This window comes from Micromesistius poutassou, assembly GCF_964030765.1.
Source record: "Micromesistius poutassou genome assembly, chromosome: 17".
NCBI classification, from domain to species: Eukaryota; Metazoa; Chordata; class Actinopteri; order Gadiformes; family Gadidae; genus Micromesistius; species Micromesistius poutassou.
In genome coordinates, this window is record NC_140287.1 from 15,731,987 (window position 1) to 15,759,304 (window position 27,318).

A 27,318-nucleotide genomic window follows, 5' to 3' on the forward strand; every position below is an offset into this window, starting at 1 on the left:
AGCAGGTCGTTGCTCGCCTTGCATCCCCCTTGTGTCCACCCAGGAAGGAGACGACAACAACAACAACAACAACAACAACAACAACCCCCCCCCCCCCCCACTGGACACCTCACCTAACCCCCCCTCTCCCACTCCAACAACACCACCACCAACACCACCTCCTCCACCACCACCACCACCCCACCAACACCACCTCCTCCACCACGACACTGTAACAGCACCAGCCACACAATCAGCCTAGTGTGTGTGTGTGTGTGTGTGTGTGTGTGGGTGTGTGTTCTCGCTGACTCTTTACCCGGGGGGGGGGAGCGTCTCGGGGGCAGAATGACATGGTGCAGACCCGGGGCGTACGGAGTGCTCCAGAGCACAGCTCCCCTCCTCGGGAACCGCCACCTCCACGCCGCCTCGGAGGCAGGCACTTCCTGTCACGACGGGGGGTTCCTTTGTGAGTGGAGAGCCGTAATGACGGAGCAATTAGCGCGGCAACTGAGGACAATGTGCAGCGGCGGCGGCAGCTGCTGCCACTGAATGCTGCAGAACGCAGAGGCTGAGGAAAGGCGCTGTATATATATATATATATATATATATATATATAATATGCGCATTTACATATGCCAATGCTATGTTATGTTAATAGAATATATCAATTATATACGCGTTTACATATGTTAATGATAGTGGTATGTTAATAGTATATATATATATATATATAATATACATGTTTATATGTTATATGTACAGTGTATAACATATAACATATACTGTATGTATATGTATGTTAATGCTACGATGCTTTGTTATGGGACATGGGACCGGAAATAGGAGACTCATGCAGGCCGGCTGTGTGTTTCGTGTGAATTTGTTTTTCTTGAAATGTTGTTATTATCGTTAATCATCACAAATGCTCCGTCGTTAAGGACCTGGAGCCGCTAACGAAGGACGGCTGATGATCAGAACCTTCTGCACTGTGAAATCTGGATTCTGAATTTGCTTTCAGAGAGCAAAACAAGTCAATTATAGTATTTTGCACACGCACGCACGCACACACACACACACACACACACACGCACACACACACACACGCACGCACACACTCACACACCCTTGTTAAAATAAACTACAATCCATTTTCACAAAATGTTTACGATTGCCAACGCAAATCCCAGCCACTCAGCGGTGCTCCTCTATAATGCACGCAAAACAATTCAATATACGATGTGCTATTAATACTCCACTCCCCCCCGCCAGCAGCTTGGCAGAGCTCCTGGCTGGCTGGGAACCACTGGGGGGGGGGGGGGGGGGGGGGGGGGTGCTCTGGTCCTGGGGGGGGGGGGGGGGGGGGGGGGGGGGGGGGCTGGGATGGGGCCTGGGACCCCCCTCTGTGTATCATCCATACACAGGAAATGGTGGAGCTGAGTAAGAGGTTAGAGGTGGTTAGAGATGGTTAGGTTAAGGTAAGGGGCTAAGTAGGTAATTGTGTGAAGTGGTTGAGTTAAGGCTAGGTCAGGGGTGGATGAGGTAAGGGTTAGGGTAAGGGTTGATGGGGTAAGGGCCGTGGAGTGGTCGAGGTAAGGGGTTGATGGGGTAAGCACAGGATAGGGTTCCAGAGGAAAGCGATGCATCATGGGAACCAGACCCAGAGAACTCTGATACAAGATACACATCGTTTTACAGCGACACACAACACAGCATTCTGCAGAACTTCCAAAAACAATCCGGCTTTCTGTGCAGTAAAAACTATAATTTCACGGTACATTTCCCCTCGAAAAATACAAGAGGGGGAGAGACCGTAGATTGGCCCACTGTCTCTCGGCAGCAGCAGTATATAAAATCGCAGCGTGGGCTATTAATAGAAACGGCACTGTAACATGGCTAAGATAAAGTTGTGGCTAACTAGCGGCGGTCTGCGCAGATCCATTATGCCGTATTGAGCAGCGGTAAAATGGCTGATAGGGAGTGTGTGGTGAAGGTCAAGCTGTCCGGCTCTATAAATATAATAGATTCTCCCTCAGGGTGCTCCTTCGACCACACTGCCCGGCGCGTCCAATACCGCAACCCCTGCTAGCGGACATGTGAGAACGCAAGAGGCCAAGAAAATACACTCCATGGTGGGAGCTCCGATGATGGGAGCGCTGGAACCGAGAGCCGAGGGGACGGAAGAGGCAGAGGGAGGGCGAGAAAGAGAGAGAGAGAGAGAGAGAGAGAGAGAGAGAGAGAGAGAGAGAGAGAGAGAGAGAGAGAAAGATTATGAATGGAAGGAATGAGCTTGTCCCATGCCCTCCATGCCAGCTGTCCAGCTTGGCTCTACTTCGTTGTCATATGGCCGAGGGAGGGAGATATCGGTGCGCAAAACATATACTGACACACCTCATACATACACACGTCAACGCCACAAACTTTTGACTCAGCGTCCATCGGGTGGTTTGCCGTTCATCTCTGACGCAACTCACACCCCATGTTTTATTGAACGGATTCAAATGAACCGAACAAGACCCCTAAACTCTAAAGTCACGCGGTCTCTAGTACCTCATCACGTGATTGTGTGCGCGCTAATAAAACAGTGTATAACTAGACCTACCGCATTAATGTGTGCGTTACCATAGCAACACAGCCTCCCACACTTCCCGCAGGCCCATAAACCGCGCGAAACACACCAACACTCATCTATCGGGATGAAAATGACACGCACGATAGGTCAATTTTTGTAGTGATATCATAACAGTCGTGCTGTTATTGTCGTTTTGGGTGAAATGGGGTCCATCAACGACGACATAAAGAGTGTGAGGGTGACCTATAAAAGTTGTCACCCCACGGCGCAAAAATAAAATTACCCCTTTAACTTTGTCGCCGCATGAAAAGCGGCCTGAAATATTTCAGCTACATTTAATAATTCGATTTGTGGCTGACTTCGACCCGAATCTACTGTGCTGAATGATATCTATTGCAGGTGACCAACACTGTAAACACAGCGGGCCATAACTCAGAAACGCAAGAGTTGGTCCATTGCACGTTATTCTGGAGTTATTAGGTGGTAGAAAATCACGATGTGACATAAAGTTCATAATATAGTGAGTTCATATGAGAGGCTTGTATAACAATAATATCCCTAACTGACTCTGTGGCATGGGCCGAAGAAGATATGGCCAATTAGACATCATGCCTAATACTATACGACTTGTGTGGGCATATAGCCTTAAAACACCTCTTCAAAAACATGGAACCTTAATGCTTCATCTGGAAAAGTTCAAATGTCCTTAAACGGTCCTAAAAAAATAACGTATATTGGTGTTGAAAGAGCAAGACACACTCGCGGACAGATCCCCCTGCAAGACCCCCCCAACATCACGTCATGGAACATTTACAGGACAGCCCCCCCCCCCCCCCCCCCCCCCCCCCCGCCCCCCCAGCGTGCAACAGGGAGCAGACACAACAGCGATGTGTCCTCCCGCGCTTCAGGACACCCGAGTTCAGGTGACAGCCGACGTCCGGAGAAAGTACACACACGTAGAACATACACAATCAGCAATGCGGGGGTGTTCTCTCGTCCCCACCTCCTCGCGTCCCCACCCCCCCGCCCCCCTCTTCGCGGTATAACATAACGCAGCGACAAGCGATTCGGATCATTGCACGGCTTACCGGTTCATTGACCCACATTTCCTAGCAGAATCGTCGGGTCAGACGGGACTCTGTCCACGCTTCCTCGTTACTGTTGAAGCCGTGTCATCAGCGCATAGTAATTTATCTGGCTAGTTAGAAAATGGCTTGCAGGTCAGTGCTGCTGTAACGCGCGGTGACGGACACCAGAGGGCGCCCCGAGGGCTGGAATACACTCACTAGAATCGACGTAAAGCTATAATCGAAGTAAAGCTAAGTGAAGTTAGTTAAATTCGATTATTATTTGGTTGTTGTACAATTCATTGAGTTTTTGTTCACATATGTTTATTTATTTATTCAATAATTCTCACTCAATTATGTAACACATGTTAATATCAAAACAACAATAATTTTCCCCAGTTTGTAAACATTTAAATCAATTTCACAAAATAAAAATCACCACGGTTTTAACAATCCCTTTAACCTCATTTCATAAAAATAAAAACAATATCTCAGTTCAGTTTCTGTTCTTCATGCCACTCCAGTGAGTTTTAGTGCCCATGCCCACTGGCAAGGCATCTGATTGAACGGCAGCAGAGGCAGTCGAACCTGCAACCCACTCGGCTTCAGGGGGTTCCACTGCAGAGAACCGTAGCCCAACAGCGCCACCTGACGTAGAAAATACACCGCATAGAGTGAACCGTACATATCAGGGGTTCCTTATTCTATTCAATGATGTCGATAGGACAAAGAGTTAACGTTACATTGAGTTCCTTTCATTCTATACAATTATCCTTACAAAATAAGAATACTATGACAGAAGAACTATGAAGTAGTCCATATGAAAAATACAAAAAGTGACATTCTCTTCAAGACAATTCAGAGTTTAGATCTAACATTTCAATTCACATTACAGAATCAACTTTAGTCTGCTGAAATGCTACTCACCTATAACCTGCACTATGCTAAACATAAATGTGCATCATTTAGCAGCTAGCTCAATGAGCATGGTCCGAGCATGCTCAGGAGGGAAGCAGCGTCCTACCTCCGTCCATCCTGGGCTGCCCAGCACTGGGGCCCCCAAGTCCACCACTCCGTCTTTGGGCCAGTCCAGTAGAATGGCGTAGACGGCCTTCCTCTGTGGTCCGTACGTGTACCTGGGGAGGGGAAAAAAGAACCACGTGGACACACATCACCATGGAGACGATAGTGCGAGAGTGTGTGTGTGTGTGGATCAGCTCTTTAAGTGACACATCTCGGGGCTGGAGGCGGTCAGCAGAGAGGAACAGGATGCTCTGGTGTCGCGGGTGTATGACTCCCTAGGTTCAATCTCCTGAATCTAAACTCATTCATACTGTAGTGGAGGAGACTGATATTCTATTTTGCCTTTGATAAGCTTTGTGTAAATATGCTGTACATAAGGATTTCACAGGCAAAGATCTATCATATTGTACTAATGGTTGTGAGTCAGATCTGTCTAATTGTCGGTCCAACTAGGGAACTTGAGATGCAGGACGGTTTCTGATCCAATCAGAAGCCTGGAGTGATATCTGATCCCTCTCACACCAGCCCTCCCAGGCTGCGTCCCACCTTGTCTCCAAGAGCCAGCCCCCCCCGGGGGAGGCCAGCGCGGGAGGTCTGGGGAGTCCAAACCCCTCATGACCTGTACGCCCGGGGGACCTCACCCCCGTGGGGGAGACAAACCTGACTTTGAATGTCTTTTAAAACAGTTGCTCAGTGGCCCAAGAACAATGTACGAGATATCCTGCTGGACTGACTACAGCCACGGATGTGAACAAACCAGACTCAGAATAAACCAGATTAACCCGTTTTGCACCAATGGTAGGTCTACATTTCTGTGGGTGGCAACGCCACCCCAGCCAAGGAGAAGCGCCGTGTCTCTCCGCCCGGGCCTAAGGTTTGCTGTACCTACCAGAGGTTCAGCAGGAGTCCTACAGTGACAGGGAGAGGCTGAGGGGAGGGCTAGACTCTGCGAGGGGTTCACCCTCGCAGGCTAGACTTAACCCCCCCCCCTCACCCTCCCCATACCCCTCTTATGCACTTGTATGTTGTACACCCTTGCACTTAAAAATGAGCAATTTGCATCATGTTGTATACGGGGAAGGGTTTAACCTAGCGATTGTAAGTGCTTAGCACTTGGTTCTGTGAACAGCCTTACTGTACCCACGGCGATATATTGTTGTTTCTCCTTCTTCTGACAAATGTACATAGGAGGGCTCACCAGACGTGGGGCGTCAGGCTGTCATTCTGGGCCCTCCAGAACGTGCTGTTGTAGATGGCCTCTCCGTTGACCCGCAGCCAGCCGCCCACCTGCCGCAGCCGCTCCTCGTAGATGGGGGAGATGCGGCCGTCGTGGGTGGGCCCCACGTTCAGCAGCAGGTTGCCCCCCAGCGACACCGTCTCCACCAGGGTCTGGAGGGGGGGGAGGGGGGCAAGCGGGCGTTCGGTTAGACCAGTGGTTCTCAAATGGGGGGTGCATGTACCCCTAGGGGTACTTTGAAGTACTGCAGGTGGTACTCCACAATAGAGAAAATGTTTTGTGTAAACAAGGAGAATCTGTGAGGAAGAAAGCGCATCCAGAAACACCAAAATGTCGCAGACAGGTGCACGAAACGCAGGTTTTCCTGGGTCAATTAAAAACCTGTAGGTGTGGCTTATTTACCATTCCGCCCACTTCCAATATAAACTGAATTCTTACCCGAGTTCGAGAGATGTTTCAGGAACCACCTCCAGGACACAACCCTGTTTACCTTGTGTCTCTGGATGAACCACGTGTCGACCATTTACCACCCTCCGAGTCGTACCTAGCCCCGAAACGACGACGTCACCACAGAGGATTCAAACCCATCGACGCCGTGGCCCCCCTCACCGTGATCAGCTGCTCGATGGTGAGGTAGTCCGCGAGCGACGCGTCCCGCCGGTAGCCCCAGGACTTGCGGTCGATGCTCATGCAGTTCTCCCACTTGCGCGCCAGCAGGTGTCCGGGCATGTAGCGATCAGCGCAGGTATAGTACCCGCCGTGCTTACAGATGGAGCCGTAGCCCCAGCGGTCGTTGGTCACCACCGTGTCCCGCACGGGGCTGCAGGGGAACACAGGGGAGGAGGGGGGGCACAGTGGGAACAGGGCGGGCTCCTGCAGCGGCTAAGGGGGGGGTTTCAGTCCCCGTCTGAGGTTCTGGGTTCGAACCCCGATGTCCGCAGTCTAGCTGTAGGAATCCCTGAGCGAGACGGAACGGTTTAAACCGAAGAGAGGTCTTTGGATGACATGTAGTGGTCCTTGCACGAACCAGCAAACCTTTGAGAGGAAGTCCCCCCTCTAGCCAGATCTCAACCTCAGCGCCTCTTTAAACTATAACGCGGATGAGACTTGAACCTCGACTGCCTGCTGAATGAATGAATGACTAAATGAATGAATGATTGAATGAACAGTCAGTGCGCAGCGCCGGTACCTGTCGTTGTACAGCCAGGCCAGGAAGCCGGTGCTGTTCCAGTACTGGTCGGGGGCGTCCCCGTCCCCGTCAGACCACAGCACATCGGGCCGGTACGTGTTGACCAGGTCGTACAGCTCCGGCAGGGACTTGGCGTCGGGGAAGAGGCGGGTCTTGAAGCCGTTGGCGGCGTCCTGCTCAAACAGCGGGTTGAACCACTCGAAGAGCGAGTGGTACAGCCCCAGGCGCAGGTCGCTGCCGGAGCGCACCGCCATCGCCACCTCACCCACGAGGTCACGCTTGGGGCCCACGTCCACGGCGTTCCAGTTCCACGACGTCTTGGAGCCCCACAGAGTGAACCCTGCGTCACACACGCCGCCGGTTAGCATTGGCGTTGTGTCCATTTCCTTTTTAAGTTGCAACGATAATTAATGCTGAAAAAAATGTAATATGCTGTTTGCTAAAGGTATTCAACCTCTTTCACTCGGCCAGACCTTAATTCAATTAGATAAACAATGTTAGCCTGATGAAGCGACATACCAAGTTGGGTGGTCTGTTGTGGTGCAAGATAATAGTGGTTCAGAACGAAAGAGGAAAGTGGAGAGAGAGGACCCTCAAAGACCTTTCACAGATGCACTGTAAGCCGGACATTCTCTGGATAATTTTTAGCCGGTCATGCCCGTAACTTCCGGAGAATCTGTGTTACTGAATAACTGAATCGTTTCAATCTCTGAACCACGTGGGGACAGTCTACCATATCGTCAAGCAATGAAAGCAGCATCATACAATATAGATATTGTAAAATCAGGTAGTACCCCCAATCTGTGCACCTGGGCAAGAAGTAACTGCTCAGAGATAAGGATGTCACACTATAAACCAATTTAGTGGCTGCTACAAAAAAAAAGTGCACAGCCACACTCTCTGATTGCTTTAGGGCAAGAAAGAAGCCATTACTTAAAAAAGGAACTGGGGAAAACTCATCGAGGATAACTGCGTGTCACAACAACGACCAATTTGACCCAACGTTTCAGTCAGAAACGTTCCTGTCATGCAATTCACTTCCTACTTCTTATAGATATTGGACAATAATAATAATGAATTATTGTATCTTTGTAGGGATGCTGATATTTAATTTAGGTTTGCTTTTGCACCCCTAAGAACTGTCTAAAATCGCCACTAATCTAGTATATTATAGTGATATAGTACATTAATAATAATTTCCTTTAAAACATAAATTAAGTTTCTACCATAGTACTCTGGCAGTTTCATCCCTGTACCTTCGTGGTGTTTCGTCGTCAGGACGATGTACTTGGCTCCCGAAGAGGCAAAGATGTCCACCCATTCCTTGGCATTAAAAAACTCAGCGGTGAACTGATGGGCAAAGTCCTGATACTGAATACCAGGCGGATAATTCTTCTTCATGAAATTAACATACGGTTGCAAATGCAGCTTCTGCCAGTACCACCTGCAAAAGAAACATAAATAAAAGATTAACCCCGGCACTGGACACAGATAAATGTCAATAGCTGTCACTGTTATTGAGCCTAGTACAAACAAGGAAGTAAAAGGTGGGAATGACAGCATGCTCACCAAAACCATTCGCTGCCATAACTGGGGACGGAGAAGACCCCCCAGTGGATGAAGATCCCGAACTTGGCCTGGTCATACCACTCGGGAAGGGGCCGGGAGTCGATGGACTCCCAGGTGGGCTCATAGCCACTGCTGCTGCTTATAATCACACTTATCACGCTCAAAACCACCAAGCTTCGCCATGGCATTGTTTACTTAAAAAAACCGTCTCCAGGCTCCGTCTCCGATATGTATACGTGCTCCAGAAAAAATGTCTCAGTGTCTATAAGCGGTGTTCTCGAGTAGTAAAAATGACATTTATGAATTGTTGGCAAGCGTGAAGAAGGAAGTCGTCTCGTCTATCATCTCAGTCACCTCGATCTATAGAGCAAGCGATCAATTCCGACCAATCAGAACTGAGTGCTTCAGGAGCCCGCCCACCCGGCACACGCCCTTTTGTGATACTGCGCATGTCGCGCATGCGCGATGCACAGTGTTTTGATCCGCAGAGCTGTCCACATGCATGGGCTGGTGGACTGCCACTGTCATATCTCTGCGGAGGACTTTGACGAGGTGTGTGGTGGTGGAGACTTTGGATGTGGTTAAAATAAAATAAAAACGTTCCGTTTCATTCGTGCTAACTTTTTAATTGTGTCTTTTCTTGAAAGGATATCGAGGAAGTGATCGCCCGTTCAAAACAGGTGAGCCATGCAAAGGCTTAGAGCTAAAAACAACATGGTGTGCAGCCAAAACAGTTGTTAGGAATCATTCATTTGGTGGTTTTTCACAGGCTGGATTGCTGGGGATATTAGCTGTGGCCGAACATGCCGGAGAATTTGACAAGATCATAAAGTTGTCACAGAGGTAGGCCATCTGTATTTGAAGTAAATCGAAGAGGAACACTTTGACAGCACACCAAGAGAGCCCAATCCCATTACTGCCTTACCCCAAAATCTCAACCCTACCCCTAGGCTTACGTGATGCTACCGTACACATAAATGTGTATCCAACCTTCCAACATTTTCCTTAGATGTCCTGGGTTTATCTTCCCGTGTTTGGGAGTCCATCCTGTTCAGCAGACCGCCCCGACTGTACAGAGATGCGTCTCGCTTCAGGTGAAAAAGGCTTTCACGATCTTAAGCGATACATGATGAAATGGTGGTGAGGATCGTCTGTATATACTGTATGCATTTCTTTGCTCAGGATCTTGATGCTGCTTTGCCGCTTATAGAAAAATATGAAGAGCACTTGGTTGCAATCGGAGAGGTAACGTATACTTTTCTCAAAGATGCCGTTGTGTGAGTATAAATATCATAAGCTGTTTTTTAAAAGTAAAAAACATTCCATAGGTGGGGCTCGATTTTACTCCCAGGTTTGTGAGCGAGGAGGGGGCCAAAGACATCCAGAGGCAGGTGCTGGTTCGGCAGGCTGAGCTGGCCAAGCGACTGGACCTCCCACTGTGAGTCTCCCAGGAACCAGGCTGTTGGTTGTTTAAAGGCTGCTTGAGTGGTCTGCTTTGGGGCCCTTGTCTGGACTGGCAGTCGTGATAATACCCAGCAGATATCCATGTAGGTTATATTGTAATTGGCTGGCTGTTGCCTTGCATGGTTGACTCCACCGTCTGTGTGTAGTAACCGTTGTAAGTCGCTTTGGATAAAACCGTCTGCTAAATGCCCTAAATGTAAATGTAGAAATGCCATCGCTTGCCATCTTCTTGAAGCCACAATGTCAACCTAAGCCCCATGTCATTTCCGACTGTTAGAAACGTCCATTCGAGATCTGCAGGAAGACCAACCATCCAGCTGTTAAAAGAACAAGGTACTAGGTTCAAATCCCATTCTCCACTTATTTGCTATAGCGGCCGTGTTGAATCCATCTTGGTTCTAAATGCTGGGAATGTGATGTATCTGAATGCAGTATAGAACCAAGATGGCCGCTTAAGCTGAGCAAGGCCCATACTGAATTCTGCTGCTCAACACAATCTAACAATGTTTAAATAGCTGAATCTTAGAACATTCCATTTTCAAATTGTGTGTGTAATCTTTTTATAACTCTCTATGAACCGTTTATAGTCTTACTCCAATCTCTTGGTGCCCTTGTTAAGCACTTAGTGTAGTGCTGTCAATAAAGTTTGATTGCCGCTGGCCCCTGGTGCAGGCGTGGAGAAGGCCCTGCTCCATGCCTTCGACGGGAAGCCTTCGGTGGCCATGGAAGGAGTGAAGGCGGGCTACTTCTTCTCCATCCCTCCTTCCATCATCAGGAGTGAACAGGTACTCTGAGAGACGGACGCCACCATTAGGACACACATGAGAAGGGCCATTATTTGACCCGATATGATATCACAATTATTCAATTTGTCAATCAACTGGTCATAAATGACGATGAAAATGAAAGTTGTAACGGTTGGTCAGTAGTTTGATTTGTTTTTAACAGGCACACAAAATCTGATTTATCTGTCTTTTTTTTTTTTTAATGTTATTGTTATATAATTATTATTATATAACTCTTTTTAGTTATTATACTTTTTTGATTAATGAATGCCAACCTTTAGCAATTAAATAATCACAGAGGCCAATATTGATCGCATTTTGATTGTTGGAGGACTTAATTGGTTGTTTGGTTGGCATTCTCCTTTTAAATGAAAAAGGCTGTTATGTGGATGATTGTGTTGTTATTTCTAACTATTCAAGGTTTATAACTTGCTCTGTGGTGTTGTTGCTCATTTTAAACCAAGAAGCAGAAGCTGGTGAAACAGCTTCCTCTGGAGAACATCTGCCTGGAAACAGATTCACCGGCGCTGGGCCCAGAGAAACAGGTAGGGAAACACACACACACACACACACACACACACACACACACACACACACACACTCACACACACACACAGGCTATAGTTCTCACACACACACAGACAGGTAGGCTATAGTTCTCCATGTCCCACGTCGTCTAATTTGAACAGGTGCGCAACGAGCCCAGGAACCTGCTGGTGTCGGCCGAGTACATCAGTAAGATCAAAGGGTTGCCGTTGGAGACGGTTCTCGAGGTGACGACGCGCAACGCTCTCCGACTGTTCCCGAAGCTCAAGGCGGCCATCAAACTCTGACCCGCTGCTCGGCGACTTCTTAAATGATTCGGCGAATGTGTGATTTGCAAAGTGTAAATGTATAACATGTGAAAAATCGGGGTGTTCAGAAAGAAATAGTATTTTGAAAACCCCAAAATCCAGTGATATTTAATAAATATTGTTGAAAAGAAATGATTGAAAACGTTTATTTACACGATGATCAACCCTAAATTATCGATTACACTGATTCAGGTTTTCTTGTCACTTATTCGTGCATTGCCAGTGTGTGCGCGCTGTATCAGAATTGAGTTTAAAAAAAAAAATTATATAAAAAAAATTATTAAAAAAAAATATTTTATGAAAAAATATATATTAAAAAAAAAATGTATAAAAAAAAAAAAATTTGACCTGCGCGCTGCCTTGCGAGCCAGCCGTATTCATGCGAGATCACGAGATCACGCGACAATCCTGAACGTTTTAACTGTGTAGATAAAGGAAATCCTTTCTCACATTGTCTATAAAAAGGATGATTGATTTCGTAAATGATTTTATGTTGCTCCACTTCGATAATAAGTCTCTCGTCGTCCATGTTGCCGACCCTCTGAGACCCTTTGATTGATTGACTGCTGACCTGGTGCCACCGGTCATGACATAATGTTGATGTGAAGTTGTATAGGCTACATGAGCGGAGTATTGTGTTTTATTTTGGAAATTGACCGGATGCTCTATGGCTTTTATTATTTCACTTCCTGCCCGGCTCGATCTGCTCTGTGGAAATTGACGCGGTTCAGCAGCGGCTCGCGTCAAAATAGAAGTGCTGCGTAAAGATAGCGCTGCGGCGCGGTGCGCCACTCCTGGGACGCTGCTGAGACGCGCCGCGGCGCGCCCGGTGGGGATGGTTTCATTGATTAGAGTGGCAGCGATCAGCAGCGGTGACCGCGGCGCTTACGTCCCCGGTGGAATACGGGCGTGAGACATCCTATCGCTCCGTGGCAGTGACGGACTGGACCCCCCCGTCAACAATCCTGCCCGACCGCAACCAAACACTCTCCCCCCTTATCATTAATTAATTAAAGACCGGGTAAACCAAGAATAATTATGGGTTTTGAGTTTATAATACCACAGGAAAATATATTATTAACCACCCTGCCAAATTTGAAGGACTAAAAAAATCGCGAAGTATATAAAATTATGCTTCAAAGTTGATGAAAAATGAGCAGTAATCCCTGGCTCAGGACGGTGGGGGCGTGTGCGCTGCAGGCCAGGAAACCACGCCCATCACCGGAGAGAGACCGTCTTCGGTCGGAAACTTAAATAAAGTAAACGAACCGTTAACGTTACGTTTCCCACTGTGGCATCCAGGGAAGATGCACCAACGAGGTTGAAGAGGCATAACGGGCAAGCTAGCTGCAAACTGACAATTCAAACCAGACTCGTGAGCGGTAAAACCATAGACGGGTGAAACCACAGAATGCTAGTGCGCGGTTAATGTATTTATACCTAGAGGGCAGCAGGGGGCGGGTCTACATCGAAGACCGCTTTACGTAAAGCGGTCTTCGATGTAGACCCGCCCATTTTAAACCTGCACACAGAACATTCTCTGAGGCCTAGCTCCTCAAAGAAATGATGAATGGGAAAAATATTTTTTACATGTTTTGAGGGACACATTTAAGGCCTAATTAATATGATAAGAAGAAAAATACTGAATTTGGTTTACCCGGTCTTTAATTAATCGCCTTTATTATTATCAAAACGACGCTACGTGTGGAGTGCGTACCGAACACCATCTCCTGGTACTCAAATGAGTAACTCACTAAAAAAGTTATGTGCACCCTTGATAATAACCGACTGTATAATGAGCGAGAAACAAGTTCGCTATCTTCACAATAAAAAAATCTTTGGCCGTTCCATGTTCCACGACCACTAATCGCTATCAAGATATACCACAGCGCGCGTTTTTTTCCCCATCGTTCCAGAGTGGACTGCTCAGTCGTAACTGACCAGTTTATGGGTTAATAAATGTGCCATTTTTACTACAAGAAAATGTTGTCTTTTCCCTTTATTTTCTTCTGGGAGTACACCAGAATGCCCCCAGACCCCCCTACAACGGTTTAGTTTGTCACCTTTTTCAACCCTTATGAGTTTGCAGGTATGGGGTACAAGTTTTTAAGGATTACTCATGAGAATGCAATCCAACCTAATGGGTTGCTTTGAACCAGGTCTGACAGCATGGTGCCCGACCGAGGGGTCCTGAGGAGCTTGTCCTGGCTAGTAGGAACCACTAGGGGGAGCCAAACACCACGCAGTGGGGCTCCTCAGTGCATCACAACCCTGTTTCCCCAACATTGAGTAGAGACTACTTTATCTGGACCCCGGTAAACCAGAGAGTTAAAACTACAACCGTCACTACATGAACGTGTCAGCGTGTTTTGATGTTGACCTCCCTCTCCTCCCTGATAAAGCTCTGCTGCCATGTGGCGGAAAACCCACAAGAGTCCAGATAATATTCCACCCTCTGGTCTCCTTATCGGGCATGCTCCCCGCTGGGTCCCAGCACGCCTACCAGACGGACCGGAGGGACGGCTGGGCCGGCCTGGTCCTGGCGGGGAGAGTCTGTGATGGTCTAAACCGGCCAATTGTAGCGACAGGCAGTTTTGAAACAATCTTTCAAGTCTTGAAACCGTTGGTCAAAATCTGGCAGGCAATTTTCGTCAAGTAGTAAATGCCATAGGGTAGCGATTGACGTATTGGGCACCCCTGATGTACACCCATCTATTTAATACTTACACTAATACTAGTATTATTGTATGCTAATCTAATACTGCTTATTACTTGTATCTGCTATATTTAACGGATACTGAATGATTTGCAGTTTGATTTTTCTGGCATTGTATTCATCTCGTCTTCATCTTCATATAATGAAATGAAATGTCCTGTCCGGTCGTGTATTTATTATTTTTTATTTGTTGGAGCCAACCCTTACCAAAACCTCAAGGCCACTGAGGGAAATTACAACATTTCTACACTAGTGCATGTGTCATTCCTGTTTATATTACAAATATTATTCATGAAATATATACACAGATAAGACTTAAAAAATATGTTAAAATCTGACCTCTGCATGTCTTGACAATGAGCCAAATGCGGAAATATAAATATTAAAATAGCAAATGATTGACATGTTGAACGAAAATACAAAAGGATTGTGTGTGGATGGCTGGTTGAAGCAGCCTCACCTGGCCCCAGTCGGTCTGGACTTGGTGAGGCTGCACACCTGTTGCACATTAAGTTATCAGTGTGGTGAACAGGTTAAACCAGCCTTTCCAGATTTCCTGCATGACAACAAGGAGCACCATTGTTGTGGCACCATTGTTGTGCGTCATTGTCTGTGACCTTACGATAAACCTTCCAACGTACACCACCACCCTGCGTCTTTCATTGAGGAGGAGACCAGAAAAAACACCTAGGTGCCAGGGGTCCAGGTGAGGCTGTTTAAACCAGCCATCGTCCACACACACACACACACACACACACACACACACACACACACACACACACACACACACATAAACAGTGTTGGAGCTCAGACGTTGCCTCTGCAATTAGTTCTATAATAATGTTTGCTTAAATTTCCTCGACCACACGCGTCTTTCTTTTTCGTCTTCAAAAGATTAGCTTCTAACGATGCTATCGCGGCCCTGAAGCCCGGATGATACTCAAACAGCCGGTAGAGGGTGGGCCTGGGGTCTCCACCCCGGTGCGCACGTTTCTGGTTCTGCGTGGGTGATTGTGAGCGAGTTTCCATCGTAAGGCACCGACTCGGGGACATCTGGAGATCTTTTTATGCGGTGAAGACGATGTGTCCAGCTGAACACATGAGGGGGACCTCCTCAACCCTCACAGACCGGGAACTGGGGACCGTCTAAAAGCAACATCGTTCCTCGAGGTAACGCGTAACGCACGGCGATGTTGACGCCCTCTGTGATGCCTCGCCAGTGACGTAGCGGTCCCAGGGTGTAGCCGTCCCCACGGGTGCGTAGCGATCCCAGGGCGTAGCGAGGGAGGCAGTGGGACCCCGGGGGCCCACGGCCCTTCAGTCTGCCAGGGGCCCGGCCCCCCAGGGGCCGGCAGAACAGCCCTCGGAGTAGCGCTCCACTTGCACCGTGGCGCCGGAGAAGCCGAACTCTGAGCGGAGCTGGGCCGTGACCTCCTGCAGGACCACCTGGGGGTCCGCCGTCTCCCCTGAACACACAAGCAGCACCGACGAAGGGGTTAATGCAGAGGACACTCTGGGCGTCACAGCTATAGCCCCTCGGACACAGAGCGGCCATGTTTTTAAAGGGGACATATCATAGCACCAGGTGTGAGTGTGATCAGCCGCTACAAGCCGTTTCGAAAATCTGCCTCTTCTGACATCACAAGTGGGCGTGTCCACCTAACTATATGAGGGATAGATGAACGTTTGCTACAGACCACTGGGTAAGGCTGGTAGACTGATCTATCCAGCACACATCTAGGTGGACACGCCCACTTGTGATGTCAGAAGAGGCAGATTTTCATAACGGCTTGTAACGGCTAATCACACTCACACCTGGTGGTTTAATATGTCACCTTTAAAGTCCTTCAGTCCATCTCCCCAACCAGGTAGCATTTAGAAAGCATTTCAATTGAGCCGTCGTGGTTTCCTAAAGATTCTAGAAACATGTTCCAGAGCCGGTGAGGAGCGCTCACCCGTCGCCACGTGAACGGAGACCAGGGAGTGCGTCCCGCTGAGGCTCCAGGCGTGCAGCTCACGCACGGCCCTGACCCCGCCCACCGCCAGCAGCCCCGCCTTCACCTCCGCCACGCTGACGCCTCGGGGGGTACCTGCGCACGCACGCACACACGCACGCACACACACACGCACACACACACACACCAAGGTGTTTCAGTGGAGACTTTTCCATGACCAATTCCCATGATGCATCACTTCCCCCTGTATCCCTGAAGCCTCAACCTTCAATAACCCCATCACCTAAACGTAACCACTTTTAAACTCAATGAAAACAAAGATAAACCACAACTGAAAGCTGAATGAATGGCCAGTAAACCCTTGTCCTCAGTGCTGCCTCTGGACGGTGTGTGTGGCCGTTAACCAGGTCAACGACGCCAGGCCAACCTGTTCCCCGTTTACCTTCCATTAGAGTTCGGCAAACATCCTTAATGATGGTGGAGGTGGTGGCGAGGACGAGCACGGAGAACAGGAAGGTGCAAATAGGGTCGGCTATCTTCAGCTCAGGCTGGTGGAAGAGAAGGATATAAACAACAACATGGACATTCACGTTTTTATTTATTGTGCTCCATAAATTAAAACTCAAATGAGTTTTATTTTATAAGCTCATTAGGAAATGGCCCTGGAGTGTGGGTATAGATAGACATCATCAAACTCCTATAAACTAATGAAAAGGTTATTATCTCGAGGTCTCCAACATGCCAACCGTGAAAATAAGAGACAAACAAAAACCATTCAGACTTTGGTACAAAACAAATCAGACACCCATCACTCTCACTAGCGCTAAACCGAACTGTCCCGACATTCTCAAAATCGTGTATCGATTCCGATAAATTCAAAGCGCCATGTGTCACGCAGTGCGGATACAAGTTCAGTTCATATCGGTTGTACCCCATCTTTTTTTAATAGTCCATTATGGGTATTGAAAGTGGTGAGCGACCCCGGACACGCCCCCCCCCCCCCTGTGAATGGGTTGGGTGGGGGGGGGGGGGGCCGGCACACTGACCCTCAGGTGGATGATGGCGGCGGCGGTCAGGACCCCCACGCTGTGCAGGAGGTCGCCCAGCACGTGGACGAACGCCGCCCTCACGCTCGTGTTGCCGTGGGCGTGGCCCCCCTTTCCGCCCTTCCGAGCCGGGGGTTCAGAGGTCAAGGCGTGGCCGTGGGAGCCCCCCGACTGATGGAGGATCAACGCCATCCTGGGACACAAGAGAAGCACTCGACCAATGATATTCAAGCATTGTTCTAGAACACGGAGAAGCATTCTGACGATATAAGAACCACAGGGGCCGCGTCACCTCTGTATTCGTGAGTATCTGTGGGTTCGATTTTTCTCTGGTCATTTATGCGTTATTTCAGGGTGTGACTACCTCAAACCCTCCACCTCCCTCCCGCCTGCTCCTTAATGGTAGATATCTACAAAATAAAAGTCTCCGTCAGTCACTTTGGGTAGAATAGTCTAGAAGTACGGCGATTGGCTCACAGGACGTTGGCTCCGACTGCGCACCCCGAGGTGAGCAGCATGATGCGGGTGTTGATGTCGTAGTCTCCGTCCAGGATCCGCTGCCCCGCCAGCACCACCAGCACCCCCGTCACCACCCAGATGGACAGCACCGAAACGAGCGCTCCCATGGCCTCTGGGGAGGGGAGAGGAACTACGTGGATCAGTGGTTCCAGTGGAAGGATTACAATATGATAACCGGTTCAGAGTGCACTGGTCCCACCTGCTCGGTGCCAGCCGAAGGTCATGGTGTCGGTGGGGGGCCGGGCGGAGATCCACAGAGAGAACACACTGATCATGATACTGCCGAAGTCCGTGAGGAGATGAGCGGCGTCCGTCATGACGGCCAGGCTCTGCGCCGCGTAACCGCCTGGAGACCAAAGCGATGGAAGAAAAGAGACGAAACGGTTATTTTTAGAATCGCTTCACTGGCTTCCTCAGTAGGACCTAGTGCAACGTAACAAGTCGTTTTCTTACTACAAAGGAAGCGGGATAAGTGCAGGGAGGGACGAGACCTGCGCGTAAAGTTGGGTTTTACGTAATTTGAATTTTGAAACGTGACGTAAAAACAGCGTTTGGTTATATTTCCCAAAGTATTGCCAAACCAATGTGGAGCCTACTTATGAGGCTATAACTTTTATTTAAAAAAAAAACATGAAAAAAAAATGTTACACATGACCACACACGGTAGTCATGTGTAACATAACATGTCGTTTTGTCGTGCCTCACCGATGACCTCTCCGGTCATGAACACCAGGCTGACGGCGCACGCCAGCAGCAGCTTCCTCCGGGCGGTTCGCTTCTCGCTCCGCGCGGCCCGGGACGCCGCGCGGGCCTCGTCACCGTTCCCGCCGTAGCAGTGTCCCGCAGACCGCCACCCGCTGTCCCGTACCGGCCCGTCTCCCGCCGGCACAGAGTCCTCGTCATCTTCCTCTCTGCAGCGGAGGGATCCAGCCTCTTGCTCCGCTGCGCTCTGGGACGTCCTGCCACGACGCGAGCGGTAAAGGTTGACAGGCAGCCGGGCATCGTGTCCGATGGCCGGGCACGGGAAGTGGGCGATAATTACGCAAATTATATTTGCGTCATTACACACACACACACACACACACACACTATACAGCGTGTAAAGGCAATCATCAAATATGAGTTGATGATGAAATGGTGGAATATAATAGTATTGGTGAGACATTTTTGAAAAACAAAACGAGAAAAGCCTTGAAAGACTTACCCGAGGAACTCTGAGCTGCCTTCCTCCAGCAGATGACGCTTCTCAAAATCCATGGGGATTCAAATTACTTTTCACCGCCTTTACATTAATGTTAACAACTCATTCTACACGCGCCTCTGTTGTAGTCACTGTGTTCAGCAGGTGCGCGCACAACACAACACGCAGCAGGGCAGGTGCACGCGCACACAACACGCAGGCACGGTGGGCAGGTGTGTGCGCGCCCACGGCACACCTTGCACGATGTATGGAGGCGTGAGAAAGTACAGTAGAGAAGACAGCTTGTCTCGTGTTCTGCGCAGACGCAGTAGTGAGGGGCCATTGACAAACATCTCTAGGATAATGGCACGTCAAATGTCTTGTATCGAGGAATGGATTCAGTCCAATTCGCCCGCTTATAATTAGAAGCCCATCCAATTACGCACGTCGTGACGTCGACACCTACTTTGACCCAGTCTACACCACAGGAATACTTGTAAACGTTGTTGACTGACAAGACGAATTCAAAACTAAATCGGAAACTAGTGCAAACCAAGCGTCATCATTGTATACCATATGGAGTATTGGCTTACGGCCCCGGGGTGGTTTGTTTTTGACTTAGGTGGAGATGCAGTCGGGCGGGGCTTCCACTGCACTGTCACTCACTTTGCAGGAGACAGACCACGCAGAGGAACGCAGAAATGTGGATAACGAGACATGATACTGGAGGGACTATTTGACTCTACAACGCGCGGGTCTTGAGGGAACAATAGCGACGTTGACGTGAGAAGTTTAAAATTTAATTCAAAATTGCAATGCATGTTCAAAAAAGAGAGATGTATCAACATTTCATATATACACTTTATACATTTCAGTGGTACTTTTATAAGGGGTTAAACATAGTTGGTGGAATGTAAATTACAAATACACCTATACAGTAGCTAGGCTATTTCTGACTGTACATTAAAAACAAAGTCAAAACACTGAAGATTCGTGTACATCCAAGTCATTTAAAATCACCACCACCCTGTGAATTAATGGTTATCTCAGCACTTCACCCGGAAAGCAAATGAGCACATCTTTTTCAATAAGTTTGTTATTGGCGTGATGCTGCGGTAATCTATCAGTGCATACACACCGGGGGTCCCACGGGGAGGGGTCACCTTTAGTCCTGACCGTCCATGCTTCTCTCATGGTGTACATCGTTCACAAACGGCCAATCGGAAGACGTTTAAGATGATGATGATGATGAACGACGTTATGCCGGCTGAAAATGAACCTTTTTTTTCCTGTCAAAACGAGCGGTGTTCCCGCGTTGTGGTCTCGAACATGAGCAGCAGTGAGCAGAGATTCACACGTTAACCTTTAGAAACCAACACCACGTCAGGCTGCTGAGGCAATGCTGGCCGGGTCAAACGCTCTCCAATCCGCCTTGAAGTGCAACAAAGTTTTCATCCACAATTCCAACAAATCTAAGGAAAGAGCCTAAAACAATCATGTAAAAATAAATAACGTTTCACGAGACAAATCGTGAAACTTTGGCATCAGGAAAAATAAAATAAACTAAGAAAAACATCTAATTTCGGTTTAATTCCTGTAGAAGAAAAAAAAAAACCTCTTTCTTGCCTTTTCCGTTCTTTTTTTTTCCTCTCCATGGTCTCATTCACAACTTTATTCATTATCCACTGTGGGCGTGGCTCAAATGGGGGGGTTCCCCCCACAGTCTGTGTCATAAAGTCCTGAAGACCTTGAAAGACCCGGACCCCGGGTCCCCGCTCATTCCTCGGCCGGGATGGTGAGCTGGTAGACGGCCGGGTCCTTATCGATGGACTCGGTGCTGCCGCCGTTGGCCGCGTGGGGCTGGATGACAATTGGCGTGTTCTCGCCTGCAGGGGGCAGCGGAGGACAGTGTGTGAAAAACCGCAAACAAAGTCGCCAGCTCATAAATATGGTTCAGTTTCATCTTTTATAGGAGCTGAAATGTGAAGATGTTATGCGTTTGTGAAGATCAGCAGCGGAGAATGTTAACGAAACAAGCAGCTTCCAATGGTGCACCAACATGGTTAATGTTAACATGTTAATAAAATGTCGTCAGCATGAAGAAGCTTATGATTTGCCATCAGCCAGCGTTAGCAACATGACACAGACACGCATGTTAAAAAAAGGGGTTAATATAATGCAAAACAAATGCCTGTAATGAATATTTCACTTTGGTAGCAGTCGTTTGACAGTTTGAAAGGGCTCCGGTGAAGAGGTCAACTGTCTAACGTTTAAAGCCGCGTTCACACCAAAAGCGACGGGGCGGTGCGACTCCATACAAAGTCAACGTATCGACGCGTTCCAGTTGACTTTGTACGGAGTCGCGCCGCCCCGTCGCTTTTGGTGTGAACGCTCCAAAAGACTACAGAAGACCGTACGACAGTGCCCATCACTGTCATACGCTACAGATCATAATCAAAACATAATCAAATAATCAGACCTCAACCTAAGCCACAAATAAACACCTGTGGCAAACAGCTAACGTGGTGAGGCTAAATAAATAACTCCAGTCCTGCATACATTGAACATCCATGTTTAAACATTGAGGATATTTAACAATTATTCATGTACGCAATTATTGTATGTTGTACGTCCTTGCACTTAATAATAGTACTTGTAGCATTGTGTAGCATCTTATCCTAGCCATCTTTGTTGTTGTCCGTTGCTTGGCACTTTGTTCTATGAACACCCTAACTGTACTGACGGCGATATATTGGTCTATTCTGACCAATTTACCTTATTGTAAGTTTCTTTGGATAAAAGCGTCTGCTAACTGTCCTGAATGTAAATGTAAATGTAAATGCCTCAAGTCTCTCCTACCCTCTTGCGGTCCGAGGTCTACCAAAGTGAAAGGCAGCGTGTTATGGCGCGTTCACACCCAAAACGACAGCGCGACTCCAGGCTCCTGTCGCCTGGAACGCGTCGATACGTTGACTTTGTACGGAGTCGCGCCGCCCCGTCGCTTTTGGTGTGAACGTGGCTTTAGAAGGGCTAGCGGCAGCAGCAGGGGAAAGGGAAGGAGGGGGGGGGGGGGTGGGGGGGTCATGGCGGGGGGGCTCAGCCCAGCACAGTGAGCCGTAGCTGGGGTTATCACCTTCGGCCCGGGTCTCCGGGGCCGTGGGGCTAGGCTGCTCAACTACTGTCTCCCCATTGGCTGTGGAACAAGAGATGGCAGAGGGCATTTTTTTTTTTTTTAATGGAGCGATTCTCGATTAGTTTGTTCAACTCTGGGCTGCAAAACGAAGAGCGTGTGCGACAAACAAAATATTGATTGTTATTGAGATATTAAAATTGAGATGTTATGCCACCGAGTGTGATATATGTGTCATATTTTCAACCGTTACAAGCCGGTTGAAAATATGCCTTTTCACACTCGCACTCACACCTGGTGGCATACCACCACCCCTTTAATGGAATCAGATATTGAAGTGCACTGTATATAGGTCTTTTATAGGCTTTATCAATAGACGGCAATTACTGGGATTTAATTATCTGTATTATCTGGAATAACCGAGCTTATGATTTACATTTCTCACCTCGGTTTACCCGTGCAAAAAGTGCAACCTTTCCAAACGTTTTATCACTACTGGGTGTTAGATGACCTTTGCCTCGTCGTAAGAATTCCAGCACACATAATGACTGCGTGCTGCACATAAATGACACAATAAAAACAGGCCACACTTGCTTTTCGTGGTCCCTCACCGAAAAGTCACTGATTCAGTGACACCTTGTGATCTTTACAACGTGAAGGGGATGAGGGGTTGAACAAATCAACATGGAAGCATAACTGCGGAAACCTGCTCTACTCGTCCATCACAAACCAGGGGACGGGAGACGCGGCAGGGAGCCCAGAAATATGCTTGTACTTCTTCTTCTCCCCCTGTTGTACACATTCCCTGCTGTGTATGTAGCGACATGTCTTGGCTCAGGGCTCAGGGCTCAGGGCTCAAGGCCCCCCCCCCCCCCCCAGACCTCTCCCACTCACCTGCGTCCTGCTCGGCCCGGATCTGGGCCTCCAGGTCTTCGGGGTCCATGTAGGGGTCGCCCTCCCCATCCAGGTTCTTGCCGCAGCGGCCGCAGCAGAAGCAGCAGCAGCAGAAGCAGCAGCAGCAGGTGAAGATGCTGCAGCACACCACCAGGGCCTGGGGAGGAGGGAGGAGGGGGGAGAACAGGGGGCCTTTAGCTACAGCGTGGTGCACACTCAGGGTGAGCCAGGGAGGGGCTCACAGCAGGGCCCGGTGTATGGGCAACACACTGGGTCGGTTTCATTGATGTGTGAAGACTGAAAGGGTGAAGGCACAAGGAACTAGAGATGTTCTGATACCAATTTTTCCTTCCGACAGCGATTCTGATTCCTGAACTTGAGCATCGGCCGATACCGAGTATATACCGATACTGCATCTAGCGTTGTAACTACTAATTGCACTTGTTCTTATTGAAGGGTCCTCTTACAATGACAGCAATGTATAGTCGGTTCACTTACTGTTGGAAAACTTCTTTTTTTTCAGAACTAGATGATTTTCAATAATAATCTATAATTTGAATAATACATTTGTATTCTTGTAGTTAAGCGTTCATGCATACATGTTTTTCCGACTAGGTAGCTCGACCCCTAACACACCACAACAATGCACGTGTTTGTGAGGTGAAGTAAATAGGTGAAGTAAATAAGCTATTCACATGCCCGATACTGCATTTTAGGCAGTATCGGGTAACGGAACAACTCTACAAGGAACTCAGATATGCTGATAAACTCAACTATCCCATATGGAAATGAGAAGGTTTGGCATATTTTTGTGGACGTGTGGATGTCAAAGCTCATGAAAGTGACGAAGTGCATGATTCACGGTGTGACTCAGAGGATATTAAAATCCAATATAGCATAGAACTACTCTCTAGGGGGCTGTATTTTGAATACTGAAGAGGGTAAATTAGCTTCGGTTGTTGGCAGCACATTGGCCTTTTCTCGGGCGTTTTCTGCGGAGTTACAGTGGTGACGTTTCGTAATCTCTTGTAAACAGTTTGCGCCCATTGCACAAACACGAGGGGTTAACAGTACTGACAGAGGGCTTATGAAAACCTGAGAAACACGGGACTGCACGACCTCTACGCACAGCGGTGGACGCTAGAGAAGGAGCGAGGTGCGCTTGGAAATGTTTGTGACCTTACAACACATTCCTGACATAGCTTAGATCATCAACACCAGCGAGCATGTGAACCAAAAGAGTCACGAGAGACGGACCCCGGCCCTTCAAGGTCTGTTCCCCACACCTGTCTGCTGGTCATCATAGCAGTGTCCAATGGACATGTAGAATTCAATGTACTTCAATGTACAACGTGGGCAGAACCCTGCAGGGAAAGGGTTCTCTCTAATGGCCTGCGGGAGAGAAACACACTCCCATATTTACTACATAAAGTCTGCATAGGGGCGGCAGCAACGTGGGGGCAAGGGAGGTTGTCCCCAGGCCAAGAAAGGTCATGTGTTTGATCACTAATAACGTCTCGGCCTGTTCCTCAACAGGGTCATGTTGTGCCACCAGGTGCGAGCGTGATCAGCCATTACAAGCCGTTTGAAAATCAGCCTTTTCTTGTGTCTTAGTGACATCACAAGTCGGCGTGTCCGCCTAGATGTATGACGGATAGATCAGCAACATTTGTTACAGTCCACTGGGTAGGCTGGGAGACTCATCTATCCGGCACACATCTAGGTGGTCACGGCCACTTACTTGTTGCCAAGGCACAGGAAAAGTCAGGTTTTCAAAGGGCTTGTAATGGCCGATCAATCTCACACCTGGTGGCATAACATGACCCCTTTAACATGTATCTGAGTTCACTGAGTTCATCAAGTTACTCTAACAGATAAAAAAAAACGAAATACCTGTATAATGCAATGCCGTATAATCATGTAAGTCATACTCAACAAGACCTTGGGGAACTTTGAAGTAGGCCTGGGCAATAAAACAATAAATTATCGTATCGTGATAGACTTTTGATCAATATCAATATGTTCAATATGTATCGATAAGAGACTGGACTACCGAATCTAGCAGCTGGGTTTGTTACACAAACATGGTTCCATACTTATTTACAATATTTTAGTGTTTTTCATTGTTGTATCGATGTTGGAGTATTGATCAATGAAGAACAGTGGAAGGTCATATTAAGTGTTAAACAGAAGTGTTTAAAACCAGCATGGTAATTCCTAGTCTTTTTAGCTCATTAAAATGATCAATAGTTATCGATATCAATCAATATGATCAAGTTAGTTCGTGATATGTCTTTCAGCCATATCGCCCAGGCCTACTTTGAAGCATGATTATGAAACTGCGATGATGAAGTGACTCTAAAAGTAGAGTTGTTCCGAAACCATCTGTATCAGAAATTCCTCAGAAACTTCCTAAGAATCGGGTATCGGCGCGTACGCAAGTCTATGCGCCGTTCCGATACCATCACATCACATGAATTAAAGCCCACACCACCCCCCCCCCCGTAGCGATTGGCTGACGACCCACCTTGAACCAGCACTTTGACGTCAGGAAGTAGTACTTGACGCTGTCCTCTCCGAACTGCTCGGCCACGTAGAGCCCCATGGAGCCGTACTCGTCGTAGATCTTGCGTTTGTTCTCATCGTTGAGGATGGCGTTGGCGTTGTTGATCTCCTTGAACTTCTCCGCCGCCTCTGGGTTGTCCGGGTTCTTGTCCGGGTGATGCCTCAGCGCCAGCTTCCTGCAGGGACATTTCAGAACGAGAGGATCTGAGTGAGATGAGTCGACGATAGCTGATGGGTTAAACAGCTCTCGGAGTTACATTTGACGTGTGTGGACAAGCCCCCCCACTTCAATGAGATGGAAGAAGAGTCATTTTAGATCAAATCAGAGATTCTGTGCGGGACGCCCTTCATCAACGCGAAGATAGCAACTGCTTAAAGCGGGCAGGCAACAGGAACAACCCATGGGTTTATAAGAAGAGTGCCAGTAAGAGTCACAAAGATACATCAGTGAAGGAGGCTTACATTAGGGATATAGGGAATTAAATACACATCGATTAGGAAGAATGTCGGGGTGTCTCATTCGATAGTGCAGATAAGAATGCAGAGAGAGTGTAGATGCATCCCTGGGATAAAGATATATCTATAAAACAAAAACCTACCGGTATGCCTTTTTAATCTCGTCCGCAGTAGCTCCCTTCTGCAAGCCGAGGATCTTGTACAGGCTGTCCCCCGCCGTGGACATCTTGCGCTGGGGTTTATTCGCATCTTCCATGGTGGACCTTACAGGGCGTTTAAATACAACACAACTCAACACTGGCTACTCGTTTCAAACCCGCTACCACGCTCACAGTACACGATAGCTAGTAACACACTGATGATCATGAAAGGAAAGGATATTATTCATTGGGATTTCTTCACTAATGTTGTGAAATGAGTCCTCATCTTTAGAGAAGAATGAACAATCAGGTTCATGGCTCAGTGCTGTCAGGGCACTGAGGGCTGTAGTTGCACATTGACCGAGGCATTAGCCGCTTAGCTCGGCGGCATGAGGAAGTAGACAACAGAATACATACTTGTAGTTACAGCGACCGGGATCAGTGTTTGTACTTCAGCGAGAGTCGCAGGATTCACAAACTTGGTCTGGTTGTTTTAACGTTTGCCGCATGATAAACCGAATGTCCAAGAAATCCCCCTCTCTCAGCAGCGACGCGGACAGAAAGATTTCATAACTAACTTGCTGAAAGTAGACCCAGGAAGTTTCACCAATGAGAAAAAAAAAGTATTCCCGTTTCGTCACCAAGGGGACGGTGTGGCTTGCGCATAGCTGCGCTGCAAATACGCAGTCCACAGTTTTTGCGCCGCTGACACTCGGAACCTCTATTCAGGAGGAAATTAGAGGACAATTGAGTCAATTTAATTCACGCGACTATTTGAAATTATACAGGCGAATTTGAATTCATGAATTTATTTAATAAATATTGTTCAGTCACGAATGAGCTGCTAGGTTGGTATGGGTGCTTCAAGATAGGCTGATCGCAGAACAATTTCGGTCTTCACGAATCACCATCCTACTTGCTACAGTGCTCAGTATGACCACTCTGGCTCTGAGTGTTCATGGCCTTATTCAAAATCACCCA

The 27,318-nt window shown here is 48.0% G+C and overlaps 4 protein-coding genes across 6 annotated transcripts; 1 reads left to right on the forward strand and 3 right to left on the reverse strand.

Moving 5' to 3' along the window:
* Window positions 1-3,943: 3,943 nt before the first annotated feature.
* Window positions 3,944-8,974, reverse strand: fuca2 (alpha-L-fucosidase 2). Its single transcript, XM_084481994.1, has 7 exons — window positions 8,634-8,974; window positions 8,321-8,508; window positions 7,065-7,404; window positions 6,485-6,695; window positions 5,837-6,027; window positions 4,640-4,751; window positions 3,944-4,263 (listed from the first exon to the last, which is right to left on the reverse strand). The coding sequence occupies exons 1-7, from the start codon at window positions 8,819-8,821 to the stop codon at window positions 4,126-4,128; spliced, it is 1,368 nt and encodes a 455-aa protein (XP_084338120.1). The 5' UTR covers window positions 8,822-8,974; the 3' UTR covers window positions 3,944-4,125.
* Window positions 8,975-9,047: 73 nt separating this feature from the next.
* LOC311362251 (putative deoxyribonuclease TATDN3) lies at window positions 9,048-11,824 on the forward strand. Of its 2 annotated transcripts, none has more exons than XM_084482072.1 (10): window positions 9,048-9,185; window positions 9,281-9,313; window positions 9,403-9,476; window positions 9,643-9,727; window positions 9,816-9,878; window positions 9,962-10,071; window positions 10,375-10,430; window positions 10,770-10,882; window positions 11,347-11,427; window positions 11,572-11,824. In XM_084482072.1, the coding sequence occupies exons 1-10, from the start codon at window positions 9,099-9,101 to the stop codon at window positions 11,713-11,715; spliced, it is 846 nt and encodes a 281-aa protein (XP_084338198.1). In that variant the 5' UTR covers window positions 9,048-9,098; the 3' UTR covers window positions 11,716-11,824. The 2 variants fall into 2 exon arrangements, with proteins under 2 accessions (XP_084338198.1, XP_084338199.1); XM_084482073.1 differs by having other exon boundaries at window positions 11,350-11,427.
* Window positions 11,825-15,550: 3,726 nt separating this feature from the next.
* LOC311362756 (proton-coupled zinc antiporter SLC30A2-like) lies at window positions 15,551-19,229 on the reverse strand (the record flags this gene model as incomplete). Its single annotated transcript, XM_084482662.1, has 8 exons — window positions 15,551-15,918; window positions 16,408-16,542; window positions 16,850-16,955; window positions 17,454-17,646; window positions 17,931-18,084; window positions 18,172-18,318; window positions 18,678-18,931; window positions 19,177-19,229. 8 exons carry the CDS (start codon window positions 19,227-19,229, stop codon window positions 15,770-15,772), a joined length of 1,191 nt encoding a protein of 396 aa, XP_084338788.1. The 3' UTR covers window positions 15,551-15,769.
* A 713-nt stretch (window positions 19,230-19,942) lies between these two features.
* Window positions 19,943-27,114, reverse strand: dnajc5gb (DnaJ (Hsp40) homolog, subfamily C, member 5 gamma b). 2 transcript variants are annotated; one of them, XM_084482553.1, is made up of 6 exons: window positions 26,755-27,106; window positions 26,341-26,460; window positions 25,704-25,917; window positions 23,177-23,333; window positions 22,286-22,345; window positions 19,943-21,038 (listed from the first exon to the last, which is right to left on the reverse strand). In XM_084482553.1, the coding sequence occupies exons 2-6, from the start codon at window positions 26,451-26,453 to the stop codon at window positions 20,929-20,931; spliced, it is 654 nt and encodes a 217-aa protein (XP_084338679.1). In that variant the 5' UTR covers window positions 26,454-26,460; window positions 26,755-27,106; the 3' UTR covers window positions 19,943-20,928. The 2 variants fall into 2 exon arrangements, with proteins under 2 accessions (XP_084338679.1, XP_084338680.1); XM_084482554.1 differs by lacking the exon at window positions 22,286-22,345 and having other exon boundaries at window positions 26,755-27,114.
* Window positions 27,115-27,318: the final 204 nt, after the last annotated feature.

What these genes read in the sequence shown, in the direction of transcription:
- fuca2 (XM_084481994.1), bottom strand. Translation starts at nt 8,821, where the DNA reads ATGCCATGGCGAAGCTTGGTGGTTTTGAGCGTGATAAGTGTGATTATA. An exon ending in TATGGCAGCGAATGGTTTTG is followed by an intron (nt 8,509 to 8,633) that starts GTGAGCATGCTG and finishes TTTCTTTTGCAG; the next exon opens with GTGGTACTGGCAGAAGCTGC. An exon ending in GCCTGGCTGTACAACGACAG is followed by an intron (nt 6,696 to 7,064) that starts GTACCGGCGCTG and finishes GTTCCCCTGCAG; the next exon opens with CCCCGTGCGGGACACGGTGG.
- LOC311362251 (XM_084482072.1), top strand. Translation starts at nt 9,099, where the DNA reads ATGCACAGTGTTTTGATCCGCAGAGCTGTCCACATGCATGGGCTGGTG. An exon ending in TGATCGCCCGTTCAAAACAG is followed by an intron (nt 9,314 to 9,402) that starts GTGAGCCATGCA and finishes GGTTTTTCACAG; the next exon opens with GCTGGATTGCTGGGGATATT. An exon ending in CCATCATCAGGAGTGAACAG is followed by an intron (nt 10,883 to 11,346) that starts GTACTCTGAGAG and finishes TTTTAAACCAAG; the next exon opens with AAGCAGAAGCTGGTGAAACA.
- dnajc5gb (XM_084482553.1), bottom strand. Translation starts at nt 26,453, where the DNA reads ATGGAAGATGCGAATAAACCCCAGCGCAAGATGTCCACGGCGGGGGAC. An exon ending in GAGATTAAAAAGGCATACCG is followed by an intron (nt 25,918 to 26,340) that starts GTAGGTTTTTGT and finishes ATGTCCCTGCAG; the next exon opens with GAAGCTGGCGCTGAGGCATC. An exon ending in CCGGGCCGAGCAGGACGCAG is followed by an intron (nt 22,346 to 23,176) that starts GTGAGTGGGAGA and finishes CTTGTTCCACAG; the next exon opens with CCAATGGGGAGACAGTAGTT.